The sequence below is a fragment of the Narcine bancroftii genome, chromosome 12 (genome assembly GCF_036971445.1).
Source record: "Narcine bancroftii isolate sNarBan1 chromosome 12, sNarBan1.hap1, whole genome shotgun sequence".
NCBI lineage: Eukaryota > Metazoa > Chordata > Chondrichthyes > Torpediniformes > Narcinidae > Narcine > Narcine bancroftii.
This window is the reverse complement of record NC_091480.1, coordinates 84,118,274-84,136,670: the sequence shown is the minus strand read 5'-3', so window position 1 is coordinate 84,136,670 and position 18,397 is coordinate 84,118,274. Positions and strand designations below refer to the sequence as shown.

Genomic DNA, 18,397 nt, shown 5'->3' with positions numbered 1-18,397 from the left:
ATCAAGCTTTTAAATGTTTGGTCTCATTCATTTGTTCTTGCAAAACAATGGCAGTCTTTATTCAACTATTCTTTCCTCTTCATTCATGGGGGATTTGGGGGAGGGGTGGTCATCACTGGTTAGACGTGCATATCATGCCTCCTTTTAATTGCCCTTGAGAAGGTCCAGGTGAAAGTACTCCCATAGTGCTGTCGGGTAGGGTTCTAGGATTTTGACCAGTAATGAGAGAGTTAGATGGCATAGAAACCAGTCCTTTGGCCAAACCATGCTGACCATGGTGCCTTCCTGAGCTCGTCCTATTTGTCTGAGCTTGGCCCATACCCCGCTCAATCTTTTTCTATTCACACACCTGTCCAAATGTTGTTAAACATTGTAACTGTACCCACCACTACAACTGACAGTTCGTCCATATACCCACCACTCTCTGTGTGAAAAAGATGCCCAGTTGCACCTTTTTAATTCTTTCCCCTCTCATTTGCCCTCTAAATTTTTCCTTTCACCTTTTCTATGTCCTCCCCTTCATCTATGAGGCACCGAGATTTCAGTTACTCCAACCCCAGCAACCCAGTTTCCAATTGAACACTGTCCGTAAGGAGTTTGTGTGTTCTCCCCGTAATCTGGTTTCAATGCCCAGAATCAACTTCCACCATGTTGCAATCTACTTCAACATCAGAATTGAGTGTGCCCTGAACAGCCAGATGAATCCATTATGCCGCTGTCCTGGTTCTTCTCAATGGTAGAGGCCAGGGATTTGGGAGCTTTTTGTTGTGAATGAATCCTGAGAATGATGGTGCCAGCCAAACAGGGCACTTCATCCTGACTGCTTTTGACTCTTGTGTATAATTTAGAAATGCAATTCTCCAGGCGAGTGGAGAATATTCTATTACAATCTTTGCAGACGGTGGAAAGCTTCAGCCAACCCCTGAAAAGATCCCTCGAAGGTTCTGATTGGGCTCCCATTCTCTCGCTCGTCACACCAGTGCCCACCCATCTGTCAAACCCCCTAGAACCAGACAGTTTATTCTCACCATGAAATCCTCAAGATGACCTCAGCACTGAATGCTTACTCATGATCCTGGATCCAACAGTCCCAGGCACTACCGAAGCTCACAAGAGAATGCCCATTACTGAAATGACCATTGAAGGATCATCAATGACCTTTTAGATATTGTTAGATATCGTCAATGAGACCGTTAATAACTTTGAAAAACGCAACAAGTATTTCTTATGTTATTTCAAAGAGTCAATCCTGACATGATGAAATATTTAACTATCTGATTATTACACATCATATCTTTATACCGGAGAAAGTCTATACACTGTTTTGCACAGTGATACTGCATGTTGTCTATGTAGCAGTTATAGTAAGGTACACTGTCTAGGTCAAGCTGTTAACATCGTTACATTATATACTTTTAGTGAAAATCAGTTGTTAAACTAGTCGTTTTCAAACTTTTTCTTTCCACTCACATACCACCTTAAGCAATCCCTATGTCATCGGTGCTGTGTGATTCCCAACCCCAACCAACCAATTTTCCCCTGCAACCGCTGCAATCGTGTCTGCCTGTCCCGCATCGGACTTGTCAGCCACAAACGAGCCTGCAGCTGACGTGGACTTTTTACCCCCTCCATAAATCTTCGTCCGCGAAGCCAAGCCAAAGAAAAGACTTAAGGTGGTATGGGAAGGGAAGGTTGAGAACCTCTGCTCTAGACCCAATTGTTACTGAAATAAATTGTCATTGGCCCATTTCCTTTGGAGTATGAAACCATGCACATAACGTGTTAATTGGGTACGATTAAAACAGTGGCTTTCAAACTTTTTCTTTCCACTCACATACCACCTTAAGCAATCCCTTACTAATCACAGAGCACCTATGGCATAGGGATTACTTAAAGTGGTATGTGAGTGGAAAGAAAAAGTTTGAAAACCACTGTGTTAAAGGGTTAAAATTTCTTGTTTGAAAATAAAAACATATATTAATCATCATATTTAATTCATTTTTCTTGAAAATATTAGCAACAGACTTTCCTATTGCAGCCTTTAATATTAAATTAAGTACTGCAATAATGTTAAAAACGCTTCAGTCCTTTCTCCCTGGTTGTTTATTAGCTCAATCAATAACTTCAATGACTTGGGTGTTTTTCAAAAGGTATCCAAACATGTTTGCGTCACCCTGACATGCTCTTGGTTTGTCCATTTATTCTATGCATCTGGCCTCTGAGTCCAAAGATCACTGTTTGCGTATTATGCAGCTGCCTGCTGCTGTATATAATAGATCAGCACCACACAGTCCAGGTAAGATAATCTTGCACAGTGCAAGAGAAGCAACTTTCCCAGAGGTGCTGAGAATGGACGCTGGGATGGACCTGCTCCACAGCTCCGGGGTAGACCTGGTGCAGTATCTCCAGCTGAATTACAGGGACTCCCAGAGCTGGTTCACTTTTATCTCCGTCGCTGCCGACCTGAGAAACACTTTCTATGTTTTCTTTCCCATCTGGTTCCACCTGTGTGAGGCAGTGGGCGTCAAACTGATCTGGGTGGCCGTCGTCGGAGACTGGCTCAACCTCATCTTCAAATGGTAAGTTCATTGGAGAGAAAAAAAATTCATTCAAAATGTTTAGGTCAGTTAAACTTGGTGTACACTGATTATGCATGATGGTTCGCAGTGTGCATTTAACCAACGGCTGGTGAGTATAGCACATCATTCAGTCATTTAGTTAGAGCATCCCATTAGCATTAAACGTGCCTCAATGATTCAGTAATGGTGTCAATATTGTGTATGGCTAGCACCAGGGAAGTAACCCTGCATTGATTAAAGTGAGGTCAAAGTACCCAGACTTCATTTCTCATCTCTTTTGGCACAGTTAACACAGTTATTCCAATGCCAGTGACCCAGGTTTGAATCCAACGCTATCTATATGTACGTTCTCTCTTCAACCTGCGTGGGATTCCCCTGGGCGCTCCAGTTTCCTCCCACCGTCCAAAAATGAACGGAGTTGTTAGGATATAATTGGGCCATAGGGGTTTGAATGGCTGGAGTCAGTTTCCACCATGTTGTTAATAACTTTACATTTAAGGTATTCAGGTGCCTTGCACACTGCTCTGCACGGACATCCAGCTGGGTGAATTATTCACTGAGCACCCAGGATATCATCCTGCTTTGGAATTTCTCTCCTCCACTTCCTCCCTCTACTACAGCTTGGCATGCTGTGACACTAGCATAACTGAGAGCAACTGATTTGGGCAGTAGACTGTCCTACAATTTCCAATTATTGGTCTTCTGAAAGCAGAACCAACTCTAGGAAGCCGCCAGCAAGAAGTAATCGATCAACAAGCATCGAGATAGGAGGGGTAGGGCAGCTGATGGTGCTTGAGTGGTGGTGGGTCTTTCCTGCTTCCAAATGCGTGCTAGCCATGTGCATTTAAGTGATCGCATTAGATGGAGCGTTGACCTTCAAAGAAGCAGCACCAATATCATATTTCCATTGGGTAGTCAGTGTGGTGATGCAACCACTGGACTGTCTGTGACTGCCTGCACTCCTGCACTGCCCACTCTACCTGCAGGGACGTTAGCTGGGAGACTGGCTCCACCTACTCCCTGCCAATCACCAGTCCCATATAAAGGCTCGCACCGGCCCTTGGGCAGAAGCACAGCCCACAGAGCCAGGAGGGAGTCTGAACCTTGTGTGCAAGTTTTAAGCTAATTAAAGCCTGTAGAACAGCCTTGGTAATCTATGCCTGTTTGCTCACACTACAGCGCATCACAGACAGTGCCATAAGTGATGGCATTCAACTAAATGTTTCTGGGATCATAAGACAAAAAATGTGTTTTCAAAGATATTCTGTTCATTGTGAAAAATTCTCCCAGGTTAATGAGTAGAGTCCCTTGGGGGGGTCACAATGTAATTGGACCAAGACCCAGAGTGGTAGGCCTGTTTTTTCCTGTTCCTTTAAATTCTCCTGTCCCCTCCTCTCTTGAACGTGCTTATTCCTTCTGGACTGCCTCTGCACAGAGAGCTCACACATCCAAGAATGTTTTGTCCTGTGGTTTCCAAGATACCCGCTAATTGATTGACCCATTACTTATCAAAAGATCACTGTACTAAATGCAGTGTCTACAAGAGGAGGGAAGAGTATTCCATCACCTCATTGTGTCTGGCTCAGGGATGATGGAATGGCCATGATTCCTCAAGGCCTTTCCACCACTTTTCAATTGCCTGGATGAGTTTACCTCCAAAGGCTGCTCAACAACCCCTTTGACTACTGTATATGTGTGAAAAAGAAAAAGTGTGTAGCATGGCTAATGTGATTTATGGTGTGAAAAAAAAAAAATTTAAAATAAAAAAAAAACCCCCTTTGACTGGTATCCCATCCCTCATGGAACAAAGTAAAGGAAGTCATGTTGCAGCCATGTAAAACTTTGGGTGGGCCGCACTTGGAGTATTGTGTGTAATTCTGGTCACCTCATTACAGGAAGGAAATGCTGAAGGAATGGAGAGGGTACAAAGAGGCACAGGATGTTGCCTGGATTAGAGGATGTGATCTCAGTGAAGAGGTTGGACAAACTTGGATAGTTTTCTCTGAAACATTGAAGGCTGATAGAAGTATATAAAATTATAAGATGTGTAGGTAGGGCAGAATCTTTCTCCCGGGGAAATATGTCACGTACTAGGTGACATTTATTTAAGGTGGAGGATGGGAGTGTTTAAAGGAGTTGCACAGGACCAGTTTTTTTTTACACAGGGAGTTGTAGGAACCTGGAATAGACTGCAAAGGGTAGCGGTGGAGGCAGATAGAATAGTAGCTTTTACAAAGCTTCTAGAAGGGCACATAAGTATGCAGAAAATAGAGAGACAAGGTGTTCCTTGCCAGGTCATCTCTGAGATATCCTCCTTCTTCAAAAAAACATGGCTTTCCCTACTACCATCATCTCAGCTCTCACCCACATATCCCCCATTACACGCACATCTGCCCTGGCCTTTCCACCCCCAATGTGCAACAAGGACAGGATTCCCCTTGCCCTCACCTACCACCCCCACCAGCCTCTGCATCTCCGCCACCTACTACATGATCCAACCCCCAGACATGTATCCCATTCTCCTCCCCTCTCCACCTTCTGCAGGGACCACTCCTTCCAAGATTCCCTCGTCCACTCCTCCCTCCCCCCCCCCCCCACCCCGTGGCCACAGGAAGTGCCCCACTTGCACCCACACCTCCTCCCTCATCACCATCCGGGGCCCCAATTAGCCCTTCCATGAAGCGACACTTCACTTGTGAATCTGCACCCAGTGCTCCCGTTGTGGTCTCCTCAACCTTGGTGAGACCGGACGCAGACTGAAAGATCATTGCACTTCAGCTCTCTCCACTGCAATAGCAGGTATCTCCCAGTGGCCACCCATTTCAATTCCCTGTCTCATTCCCTTGCTGACGTGTCCATGGTCTCATGCAACACTGTCAGACTTCATGTAAAACAGCAACAATTACAGTAATACCAAAAATGGGAAAAGATGCACTAATACCAGGATCATATAGACCAATATTTCTACTTAATTCAGATTATAAGATAATAGCAAAACTATTCGCAAACAGATTGGTCAACTGTGTACCAAAAATAGTAAAACAAGATCAAACTGGATTTATTAAGAAAAGACGAACAGCAGAAATAGTAAGTTAATTAATTTAAGTTAATAAGTTAATTAATTTAATTCATGCAGTTCAAGGAAATAAGATACCAGCAGTGGCTGTTGCTTTCAACACAGAGAAAGCCTTTGACAGGGTAGAATGGAATTATTTATTCAAAATATTACAGAGGTTCAAACTACCAGAAAAATATATTAATTGGATTAAAGCATTATATAGGGACCATTGGCGAAGGTGACAGTAAATGGATATGTATCGAACCACTTTAAATTAAGTAGGTCAACTAGGCAGAGATGTCCACTATCTCCCTCACTGTTCGCTTTAGCAATAGAACCATTGGCAGAACTGATAAGAACAGAAAATAAAATAAAAGGGATAAAAATAAAGGAGAAGGAATATAAAATCAGTTTATTTGCAGATGACATCATAGTATACTTAACAGAACCAGAATTATCAATAAAAGAACTACATAAGAAATTGAAGGAATATGGAGAAATATCAGGAATAAAAGATCAACGCGAATAAAAGTGAAGCGATGCCAATGAATAATGCGGATTACACAGAATTTAAAAAAGAATCACCATTTAAATGGCAAACACAAGCAATCCGATAGCTAGGTATCAGGTTAGATAATAATTTAGGCCACCTATACAAATTAAATTATCAGCCATTAATGAAGAAATTAAAGGATGACTTAGAACATTGGAAAGAATTGCCACTAACACTGATAGGAAGGGTAAATTGCATTAAAATGAATATCTTCCCAAGGATTCAATACCTATTTCAATCATTACCAATTCCCTTAACAGAGAAATTCTTCAATGAACTAAAGAGAATAATAAGGAAATACTTATGGAAAGGGGGGAAACCGAGGATAGCGCTAGATAAATTAACAGAGAGGTTACCAAACTTTTAAAATTATTATAGAGCAGCACAATTAAGGTATCTATCAGATTTTTATCAAACAAGGGAAATACAGATTGGACCAAGATAGAGCTAGATAAAATAGGGGAGAAGATACCAGAACATAAACTTTATAAGTGGGATGAAAAACTGGTGCAATATAGAAGTTCACCAGTACTACACCATCTGCTCAACATATAGAAAGGAAAAAAAAACAAATTACCAAATACCAAAATTATTATTGACGCAAAACCCACTAATCCCTTTCACAATAGATAACCTTTCCTTTAGAGAATGGGAGAGAAAAGGAATTAAAAGAATAGAAAATTGTTTTTTGGGAAATAATTTATTAACATTTGAACAAATGAAGTACAAATATGGTATATCTCATGGTACAATGTTTGCATACCACCAACTGAAAACCTACTTAAAGGACAAATTGGGAAGCAGACTGAGATTACCAGAAGGAAGCAGCTTTGAATATGTGATTACAGACACAATGATAATAAAAAGATTTATAACGAACATGTACATCAAGCTGCAAGAGAAGGAAAATGATGAAATAATTGGTTACATAGGTTATATATCACACCCCAAAAATTAAATAAATGGGATCCAACATTATCAGATAGATGTTTTCACTGTAAGAAGGAAACGGGAAACAACAGTACATGCAACTTAGGCATGTGAGAAAGTTTTGGGAAGATCTAAATCAAGTATTAAATAAAATCACAAAAAGCAACATACCAAAAAATCTGGAGATCTTTCTTCTAAGTAATATAAGAAGTAAAGAATTAGGCCTCAAAGTGGATGAAGCACAAAAAAGATTTATTATGATAGCCTTAGCTGTAGCAAAAAAATGTATAATGCCAACTTGGAAATCAGAAGAGAGCCTGAGAATACAGCAATGGTACATAGAAATGTATTCCACTGGAAAAAATAACATTAATTTAAAAAATAAAGTCACATTATTTGAACAAATTTGGGAACCGCACATGGAACACAACAGAGAGGGCCTACCGCGGACCTCCACCCCCAAAAATGACAGAATGAGAAGAAGACGAAATGAAATGACCCAGTGTGTAAAAGTTAATGACACAATTTTCTTGTTTATTTTCATTGCGTGATGACATTGTTTAATGGGTTTAATGTATCATATATGTTGAACATTGAGTGGGTTTGGAGGGGGGTGGGATGGAGGGAGGGAGGATAGGGGGGAAAAAGGGAGAAAATGCCACTGTGTATATTTAAGAGGGAAATGTTTGTATGTATTTTGATTGATATGGTTCATAGTGTGAAAAATAAAAAAAATTTTTGTACTGCTCTATGTTTTATTATATTATTATTCTATTATATGTTCTATTATTGTTGCTGGCTGGGTCTAGTGAATATAGAATTTTTTAAAAAAATGCAGCACTGTCAGTCTGAGACCCCCCGCATATTCTGTTTGGGCACCCTCCAACCAGACGGCATTAACCTCAACTTTTCCGGTTTCTATTAGCCACACAAAACCTCCCACCACCCACCCCTCCCCTCATCTATCCCTATTTCCCCTTTCATCTGTCTCCTTCTCTTTCTTTTTCTCTCTGTCTCCTTCCCTCCAGCTCTGCATTCACAGAACCACCCCCTCCCCCAATCAATTCCCACATCTCCTCTCCTGTCCTCCTGTCCAATTATCACCTTCTGCCTGTTAGCCTCTGCTCCTCCCCTGACCTCTCTTTTATTCTTTTCTCCCCTGCCTTTTACTCATACCTTGACAAAGAGCTCATGCCCGAAACATCAGTAATACATCTTTACAGCCTATGGAGGCAGCGAGACCTGCTGATTTCCTCCAGCATTTCTGTGTGTTTACTACAATCACAGTGTCTGCAGAAATAGAGGGATATGTATCATGGGCAAACAGTTCAGTACTGACAGATGGGTAGAAGGGCCTGTTCCTGAGTTGTACTGCTCTGTGTTTTATTATATTATTATTCTATTATATGTTCTATTATTGTTGCCGGCTGCATCTAGTGAATATAGAAAATACAGCATAGTACAGGCCCTCCGGCCCTCAATGTTAAGCTGACCCATATAATCCCTTCCTAATTAAAGTACTAAACCCTCCCTTACCCCATAACCCTCTATTTTTCTTTGTCTGTATAAGAGTCTCTTAAACGCTCCCAATGTTTCAGCTTCCACCATCATCCCCGGCAAGACATTTCAGGCACCTACAACTCTCTGTGTAAAAATAATTTTCCCCTGATGCTTCCCCTAAACTTCCCTCCCTTAACTTTATACTCATATAAAGTTGCCCTTGGAATCAGGTACTGGCTGACCACCCTATCTATGCCTCTCATAGTCTTTGTAGTCTCCTCGCCTCATTTTACTCTCCAAAATGAAAAGTTCCAGCTCTGATAACCTTGCCTCATAAGACTTGTTTCCCCAATCCAGTCAACATCCAGGTAAATCTCCTCTGCACCCTCTCCAAAGCCTCCACATCCTTCCTATAATGAGGTGACCAGAACTGAACACAATACTGGTACTCTGGTCTTACCAAAGATGTGAAGCTTTAACAAAATTGGAGACTGCACTATTTACAAAGTTGGTTAGTGTAAGTGGGATTGAGAACCTTAAAAAAAACCCAGAGCAACTGTATTGCACCAAAATAGTTTTTTTTTTATTTTAAGTTCACAGAATTTAATTTAATTTAAATTTAGACATTCAGAACGATAACAGACCATTTCGGCCCACAAGCCCATGCCGCCCAAATAACCTACACCCCTGTTGTGTTTTGGAAGGAAACCAGCGCCCTTGGGGAAAACCCTCACAGATACAGGGAGAACATACAAACTCCTTACAGACAGTGCAGGATTTGAACCTGGGTCCCGATCACTGGCTCTGTGACAGCAAGTCACTAACCACAATGTTAACCACGTATTGTTATTTTAATATATTTTTATAATTATGCAAAATGGCTCATGGTGTTCTTGTCTTCTCGAGAAAGGGAAAATGTTTTTTTTTACATTTAGGCATACAACAAGGTAACAGGCCACTTCAGCCCATGAGTTTATGCCACTCAATTTACACCCCATTAGCCTACACCCCCAGGTATGTTTTGAACAGTGGGAGGAAACTGGAGGCTCCGGATAAAACCCACGTGGACGTGAGGATAACGTATAAACTCCTTACAGTCAGCGCAGGATTCGAATTCCAGTCCAGTCCCAATTGCTGGAGCTGTAAAGGTGTGGTGCTAACCATTATAGCAACCTTGTTGCCCCTCGCTGACCGTGCTGCCCCCGTGAAACGAAGAGAAAGATTTTAAGATCTTCGAGATCAATGGTGGGACTTTAAAAAAAATTAATATCCTTTGATCAAAGAAAATTAGAGGGATAAAAATGTAATGTTTGTAAAGATTAATAGTACTGAAATATTCTAGTTGGCTTTATTTTCACCAGATATGGCTAGGTGTTATTAGGTTAGGATGAGGTTATGATACAAGTTCACCAACCTTTCTGCATCCAAATTTATCTTTCTGGAAGGCCAGCCCAGTGAAATCAAAGAAGTTGCTGGGCATCTACCATTAAAACCGAGAACGCTGGAAACACCAAGCTGATCTGGCAGCATCTGTGAGGAGCAGAGCTCTGTTTCTCTTCCCACAGATGCAGTCTGACCTGCTGAGTAAGACCATCCCTGACTCTGAAGTAAATCCTAATCTTCCCCCACCACCTTGGATTCGCTGTCAGATCAAAAACGGACTCTGGATTAGGCTGAATTAACACTGGAGTATTGGCGGGAAATGTTACCTTGATGTTACAATCTGATGATGGATTTTTCAGGTTACTTTTTTAACTTTGTCTAAATAGTAACCTTTTTGAAGTGAATGCAAGATATGGATGCATTTTGCAACAGAATATTTTTCAAGATGAACTAGCGGGGATCAGTGATTAACTATTACCAAGGTAACGTTCCAAGATAACCTCACCACAATCAGAACTTAGTAAACAGAAGGCTCTTGTCCTTTTCAAGTTTTATTAGATTACTAAGGTCAATTTGTGATTTTAAAAAGCAATCCTTATCACTGTTTTCAAGATTCCCCAGCGTAAATGTTTAGCAAATGATCGATCTGATGTTGTTATGTTCTAACATGTTTTGCATTGGAGATTTAGAGTAAAATCCAACTATTTTGAAATCCAGATGCATATACTTTTTCCAACATGTTTTTTTCTCCCCTTTCTCTTTGACAGGATATTATTTGGCCAAAGACCTTATTGGTGGGTTCATGAAACTTCCTACTATGGCAACGTATCTGTTCCTGTGTTGGAGCAGTACCCCATCACGTGTGAAACTGGCCCAGGTACCGGCAAAATGGAAAACTGTGGATTTTAATAAGACAAAGATGAGATTTTCTACTGTGTTCTCAAAGAAATGAAATTGATTTTAAATCTGTGCATTTCAGGAAGTCCCTCAGGTCACACCATGGGCTCAGCTGGGGTTTGGTACGTGATGGTGTCAGCAATAATGACCAGCAGATTTCAACAAAAGCCATATTGCATCCAAAACTGGTGAGCTTGTGAAATAATTAATCTTGGAATGGTGTCAAATTTGAGAATATCCAAGCATGTCCCTTAGATGGGAATATTTACATTGAGGGAACAAAGTTGCTGGGCAGAAATTAATGAGATTAAAAACTGATTACATTTGGCCATAGCTAATCCTGCAGCAAGGAGTGGAAATGTACTCAGAAAAGTGAAAAGGCTGTTAGCTATTTGACTTACAAGTTGATGAAATTATTAGAAGAGACAGGGAACACCGACAAATCTCCAAGAGGTCAGAAAATAAATTGTACGTTAAAGGCGGAGAAAGAGAAAGAAAAAAAAACTTTTGAAAGCAGAAGTAATTTCCTCCTCTGGCTTTCCCCATTGGCTGTCAACAGCAGGCAAAGACCTCATCGCCTGGCTGCACTCTATCCTCTCCGCTGCCTTTGGGCATGTACAGAAGCCTGACAACCAGCACCTCTAGGATCAAGAATAGTTTTTTTTAAAGCAGTAATCAGGCTTTTGATCTTCTTACTATTCTTAGCAATAGCCTGAATATGGCTGCGATTGTCTGATCTGGGAAGCTAAGCAGGCACAGGGTTAGTCAGCACATGGATGGGAGACCAAGTACTGTGCTGTAGGTTTCTGTGAGGGGGGCTGGACAAAGTGGCGACTCTCTGTCTGTCTTACAGTAGACAAAAGTTAAAGAATTTCATGTATGTTACATTGTAAATGTAGCATTACATGACAATAATGGAACATTTTTTTACATTTTCTATTGTGATTTGGTGATCTTAGTAAAGATTCTGAGGAGACTTGGTGTGATGTATGCTGGGAGGATCTTTCTCCTCATGGGAGGCCAAGAAGAAGGCATAGAGTTTGGGAAGGGCCTTTCCATTTCGCCCTGAGGAAAGAAAGAATTGGTTCTGACAGAGGGTTTGTGAATCTTTGAATTTCTCTGCTGCAGTTGAGTTGAGATAAACCTGAGGTAAACATATTTTCATTTATAAGGAAGACCGTGTTCATGAAAAACAGGTAGGAAAGTGGAGATGAGGCCAGAGTTAGGTCGGGCATGATCACATTGAATTGAGCAGACTCCAGAACTGTCCCGGCCTTTCACTGACATTACTCTTGCAGGTGTCTCCGTGGTTTGCTGTGGGGAGTCTTCTGGATGGTTCAGATCTGCGTCTGTGCATCCAGAGTCTTCGTGGCTGCACATTTCCCTCATCAAGTCTTCATGGGGGTCATCTCAGGTCAGTAGAATATTCAGTGATGCTTCCTGCATCACCAGGATACCATAACGTGGGGCAGACATCTGATCTGAAGCTGCTCTTCTTCAGAATTCCTGTTTATTGGGGAAAAAGAAACAAATGCCTCGTAAGGTTGCACAGGAACAATATATTGTATTAGCATCTCACACGGGGTCAGACTAGACCTTATTTATACAAAGTACATTTGTTTTAAAGTTTAAAAAAAATTAAGTTTAGGCATACAGCACCTTCTGACCCATAAGCCCGGGATGCACAAATACCCCAATTAATCTACAAACCCTGTGGTAAACCACTGTTTTACTGTGATTGGCCACTGCCGGCTGGACACGCCTCCCGAGACTGATCCTATCCATAACCCCTTTGCATGCTCCCCACTCACCCTGCCATAATCAGTTGATGAGGCTGGTTGATGCTCCAGTCAATAGTCAATAAAAGCTCATCAGTTTCACAACCTCAGTCTTTTGTGGCAACGGTTGGTGCATCAACCCCCATATGTTTTAAAGGGTGGGTGGAAACTGGAGCCTTCGGAGGAAACCCGTGCAGATACGGGGAGAACATAAAAACTCCTTACAGAAGTGGTTTAGACTTGAGGAATGAACTGACTCTTTCCACAGATGCAGCCTGACCTGCTGCTTTTTCCAGCAATTTCTATTTTTATTTCAGATTTCCAGACTCTAGGTTTTCTTTGAGGACATTGTCACTGATGTGAAAAGAAATTTACTAAAGTTAGAATATTTATTAAATGTGAGAACAAATGGATTCAGCAAAGAACATCAAATATTTAAATCCTTAAGCAGCCTCTTGCATAAATCATTATTAATCACCAGAGGAGTTTCATGCAGCTATTAAGATTTGTGATCAGAGCACGCACGGTATATACAGGCACGGATGGCATAACGGTTGGTGCAACGCCTCTACAGCACCAGTGATCGGGACCGGACCTGGGTTCAAGTGCCATGATGTCTAAACGTTCTTCCTGTGTCTGCGGGGGTTTTCTCCAGGAGTTCCCATTTCCTCCCACCCTTCAAAAATATATTGGGGTCTAATTTAGGCAGCGTGGACTCGAAAGGTTGAGTTGGCCCGTTTGTCTAATTTAAATCTAAATTTAAACCCTGAAATTGTTATTCTGCGGGCGAGGCAGAATTACCACTTAATGATAGTACAAAAAAAACTGAACAGCGTATACATGTAAACAAATAAACAGATAATGAACGTAAACAAACTGTGCAATACAGAGATCATTTTAAAAATCAATAAAGTGCACAAGTAAGAATCTTTAAATGAGTCCCTGATTTAGTTTATTGTTGAGGAGTATGATGGTGGAGGAGGAGCAGCTGTTCCTGAACCTGGAGGTGTGAGTCTTGTGGCACCTCGACCTCTTTCCTGATGGCAACAACAAGAGCAGAGAGTGTGCTGAGTGCTCTCCAACAACAGCGTTCCCCATAGATGTTCTCGATGGTGGGGAAGGATTTGCCTGTGATTCCCTAAGCTGTGTCTACTACCTTTTGCAGGGTTTTATGCTCTTGGATATCAGTCCCCATACCAGTCCATGATGCAGCCAGTCAGCACACTTCCCACCACACCTCTGTAGAAATTTGCCAGGGCTTCCAATGTCGTACCAAACCTCTGCAAAGTCCTGAGGAAGTAGAGGCACTGATGTGCTTTCTTAATAATGCCATTAGTTCGATGCGCCCAGGAAAGATCGTCCAAGATAGTAACTAAGAAGAACTTAAATTTGCTCATCCTTTCCACCTCTGAACCACCAATGATCACTGGATGTACACCTCTGGTTTTCCTTCCTGAAGTCAACAATCAGCTCCTTAGTTTTGGTGACATTGAGTGCAAGGTTGTTGTTGGTGCACCATTCAACCAAGTTTTCAGTCTCCCTCCAGTAGGCTGACCCCTCGCCTTCATACAACCCACCACTGTGGTATCGTTGGCAGATTTGGAGATGGTGCTATTGTCGCTCTGAGTCACACAGTCGTAGGTATAAAGTGAGTAGTATTGGGATGTAACAAATATTACAAAACATGTAATATTGCACAAAATTGCTGTAAGGTAGTCAAAGGGTCTCCCACTGCCCCTTACAGTAAGAGAGAAAGAGACGCAAAAGAGAGACCTTTCAGTGAGTGTCTGTGGATTTTTTTTCCCAGCATCCCCGGAGCCCCTGCAGCTGCACAGACTCCTGTTCAATCCATCGGCGACAGATCCAAACATCCCACACAATCGTGAAGCCCCTGACAATGCTGCGGGAGTCCTTCTTGCCTTCAACACCCTCTCAAATGAAAATCGTAGCGAAAGAAGTTCACACTTGCTTTTCAGTTTTTGCAAAATGCTAACATTTGCCCTATTTTGTGTTCAGGCACGGTTGTGGCGGAGGTGTTTGGCCGGATTAATGCAATCTACAAAGCAAGCCTCAAGAGGTATCTGCAGATCACCCTCTTCCTGTTCTCCTTCGCTCTGGGCTTCTATCTGTTGTTGAAAGTTCTGGGAGTTGACTTGCTGTGGTCAGTGGAGAAAGCCCAGAGATGGTGCGCCCGAGCAGAATGGATCCACATTGACACCACACCCTTCGCTGGGCTGGTCAGGAACATGGGCGCCTTGTTCGGACTGGGATTAGCTCTGAATTCACCCATTTATGCCGAGAGCTGCAAAGGGAAGAGGGGCCAGCAGTTCTGCTTTAGAATAAGTTGCACTGTGGCCTCCCTGATCGTCCTGCACCTGTTTGACTCCGTGAAGCCTCCAGTGCAGAAGGAACTTTTGTTTTATTTCCTGTCCTTCTGCAAAAGCGCTGCTGTGCCTCTGGCAGCCGTGGCGATCATTCCATTCTCAGTATCGCAAGTTATGAACCAGCAAGAGAAAAAAGTGCTCTAGATGTACAACTTAAATATTTGCCCAATCAATACAGAAGCCACTCACCGAATCAAATCAGTTTGACCCTTGGCTAGTTGTGCTTTGAGACAGAATCTAAACTCATCTTGTCCAAGGCACAGGGCAGCAGGGTTGCCCTGAACAGAGTGGTCTAATGTAAACCAGATCACCCGGAAAAATATCTATGGACTGGAGGTGTCTGAGAATGAATTAACAACATAGGTTAACATTTGCATTTTTAATTGCAATCTGCTCTTGTAATCTGGTTCTTGTGTTAACTGACTTATTGTCTGAATCATTCTGTTACTTTGCACATCACTGAGTGGTAAGAATGAGTGTAAAAGGTTATTTTTTTTGTACACAGGCATTTGTATTCTCTGGGCTCTTGGTCAGTTCGACTACATGTTTAAAGGGAATGTTGAAGCACTCTTGATAGCCCAGTAGAAATCTGCAGGTATAATGTCCTACAGTCAATCCACTCTTTTCTATTGAGCAATTGCTTTCATTTGGATTGCCTGGTCCAGCTCCTCACTGATAGTCTCTGTAGAAAGTAAGCAGGTGTGGACAAGAATTGCGTGAGCCCCATCAGTGGAGGAATATTCCAACAATGTGTAATCGATCTGCTTAGAAATGAGGGAAAAATCAGTCAAAGGCACGTTGTTCTCTGGGGAGTTGGAACAAGAAAGGAAAAGTGGTGTTGAATTTCAACTTGTACATTTCTTTGTTTGCTGTGAATGCTTAGATGAACATAAGCACTAATGAAGTAGGAGCAGGAGAGTCTATTTGGCCCATCAAGCCTGCTCCGCCACTCAATAAGGTCGTGTCTGATCGGGCACGTACCCGCCTGTTCCCTATCGTCCTACTAGCCCTATCTATGTCTTAAATACTTTCAGTGAGGCAGCCTGCAATGCTTCCTTGGGCAGAGAATTCCGCGGATTCACTATTTACTGGGAGAAGCAGTCCCTCCTCCTCTCTGTCATAGAGCAACGTTATTGCCGCGCCAGCAATCCGCAAGGAGTTTGTACATTCTCCCCGTGTCTGCGTGGGTTTCCTCCAGGCACTCCGGTTTCCTCCTACCTTCCAAAACATACAGGGGTTGCAGATAAATTGGGGTATTGGAGCAGCACTGGCTCATGGGCCAGAAGAACTTTTTACGCTCTGTGTGTCTGTCTATCCTAAATCTACTTCCCTAAATTTTGAGGTTATTTCCCTTAGTCCTGTTCTCATCTGCTAGTGGAAACAACCTCACTGCTTCTACCTTTATCTATTAGTTTTATACTTCTATGTGTCTCTCTAAGATCCTCCCTCACCCTTCAAAACTCCGTATAGTCCGAGGCCATTCATTCTCGGCTCATAAACTGACCTCCTCTTTTCTGGGATCAAAGGTAAAGGTTCCATTATTGTCACATTTAGAATGTATCATGTATGAAATCCCTTAACTTTGTCTACTATGTGCCAACAGTAACTTGTCCAGTGCCCCCTCGCAGAGATGAGGCCCCCAATGAGGAACAAACTTGCGACTCCTGGTTTACAAGGACCAGTGCTCTAACCTCTGAGCTCTCGGAGCCTTGGTGAACCTCCTCTGCAAAGCCTGTATACCCTTTCTCAAATGAGGAGATCAGAACTCTTTGCTCCTCACCACTTACCACTTAGTAAGCTTACCACTTACCACTATAGGGAGCCACCTCTTCAAACCTAGTTCTGTACGCAAAGACTTGAAAATGTAAGTGCCTCCAATGCACTGCAAATGCAATGGGATAAAGCAATTATTTTTCTGACTGGATGGATCATTATTTATTGTAAACCGGTGGGTTTGATCATAGAAATGGAGAAATCTGTTAGATACTTCAGAAGAACAATTAATAATGTACTGCAGATGCTGGAAATCTGAAATGAAAATCGTAAATGCTGGAAACACTCAGTAGGTCAGGGGGTATCTGTGGAGAGAGAAAAAGGGTCACTGCATCTGGTGATGGATCTTCCACCAGAACTGGATTAAAAATCTGTCACCATTTTGTTTTTTTTATTACTGAGCGCTTCTTTGAATAATTTGCAACTTTTTATTGTAATAAATGTTTTTAAAGGAATGATGCAACATTTTTTTTTGCTCTTTTTGTTTTATTGAATTCTTGGCACCACAGAAACCAACATCTACAATAAACCTCTGTCAGTCCCATTCAGTTAATAAGAGCTGTAAACCATGGGCTGGCCATGATGTTCCCGTCATCCCAATGGGTGAGTGCTGCAGTAAGGCACCATCGACGTTCGCTCGTGGACACACTGCTTCAAAATTTCACTCGCTTTCCTGGCCATGAGAATGCAGGGGCACAGAGACATATAGCAAGGAAACAGGCCCTTCAGCTCATCACATCCGCACTAACCCTCAAACCACCTATTTACGTTCACCCGACACCAAACCCATTTTATTATCTCCATGTGCCCACTAACTCTCGTGCTCACTTACACATTAGTTCCAATTTCCAGAGGTCAAATAGCACTTGCATTTAATGCACTAAATATGCAATGTGATATTTATTGGGGCTGAGAATGTTCATGGTCTCCAAGAAGCGGTAAGAGAATGATGGAAGGTGTGGGGAGGTTCAAGGCCTGGATTGCAAACGAAGATAAGTGCCTGGAATATGTACCTGGGAAGGGCCATTTGAGAACCTGGAGCTCAGAGATAATCATAGTGATCCATACAACATAGGAGCAGAAATAGGCTGTTCAGCCCATCGAGCCTGCCCCATATTCAATCATGAGCTGATCCATTCTTCCACTCAGACCCACTGCCTGGGCTTCTCCCTATCACCTTTCATGCCCCAGCTAATCAAGAACCTATCAATCTTAAATGCAACTAATGACCTGGCCTCCACAACCGCCTGTGGCAACAGATTCCACAGAATTACCACACTCTGGCTGAAGAAATTCTAACACATCTCCATTCTAAGTGGATGGCTTTCAATCCTGAAGTTGTGCCCTCTTGTCCTAGGCTCTCCCACCATGGGAAACAACCTTTCCACATCTACTCTGTCCATGGCTTTCAAAATTTGAAATGTTTCAATGAGATCCCCCCCACATTCTCCTAAATTCCAACAAATACAGGCCAAGAGCTGTCAAATGCTCCTCATTTGAGCCCTTTCATTCTTGGAATCATCTTTGAACCTTCTCCAATGTCAGCATATATTTTCTTTAAT

The 18,397-nt window shown here is 42.2% G+C and overlaps 1 protein-coding gene across 2 annotated transcripts; it reads left to right on the top strand.

Annotated features, from left to right (window-relative positions):
- The first annotated feature begins 2,288 nt into the window (after nucleotides 1-2,288).
- LOC138747753 (glucose-6-phosphatase catalytic subunit 1-like) lies at nucleotides 2,289-17,290 on the top strand. Of its 2 annotated transcripts, XM_069907304.1 has the most exons (6): nucleotides 2,491-2,579; nucleotides 4,475-4,556; nucleotides 10,771-10,880; nucleotides 10,983-11,088; nucleotides 12,199-12,314; nucleotides 14,695-17,290. In XM_069907304.1, the coding sequence occupies exons 2-6, from the start codon at nucleotides 4,519-4,521 to the stop codon at nucleotides 15,204-15,206; spliced, it is 882 nt and encodes a 293-aa protein (XP_069763405.1). In that variant the 5' UTR covers nucleotides 2,491-2,579; nucleotides 4,475-4,518; the 3' UTR covers nucleotides 15,207-17,290. The 2 variants fall into 2 exon arrangements, with proteins under 2 accessions (XP_069763404.1, XP_069763405.1); XM_069907303.1 differs by lacking the exon at nucleotides 4,475-4,556 and having other exon boundaries at nucleotides 2,289-2,579.
- Nucleotides 17,291-18,397: the final 1,107 nt, after the last annotated feature.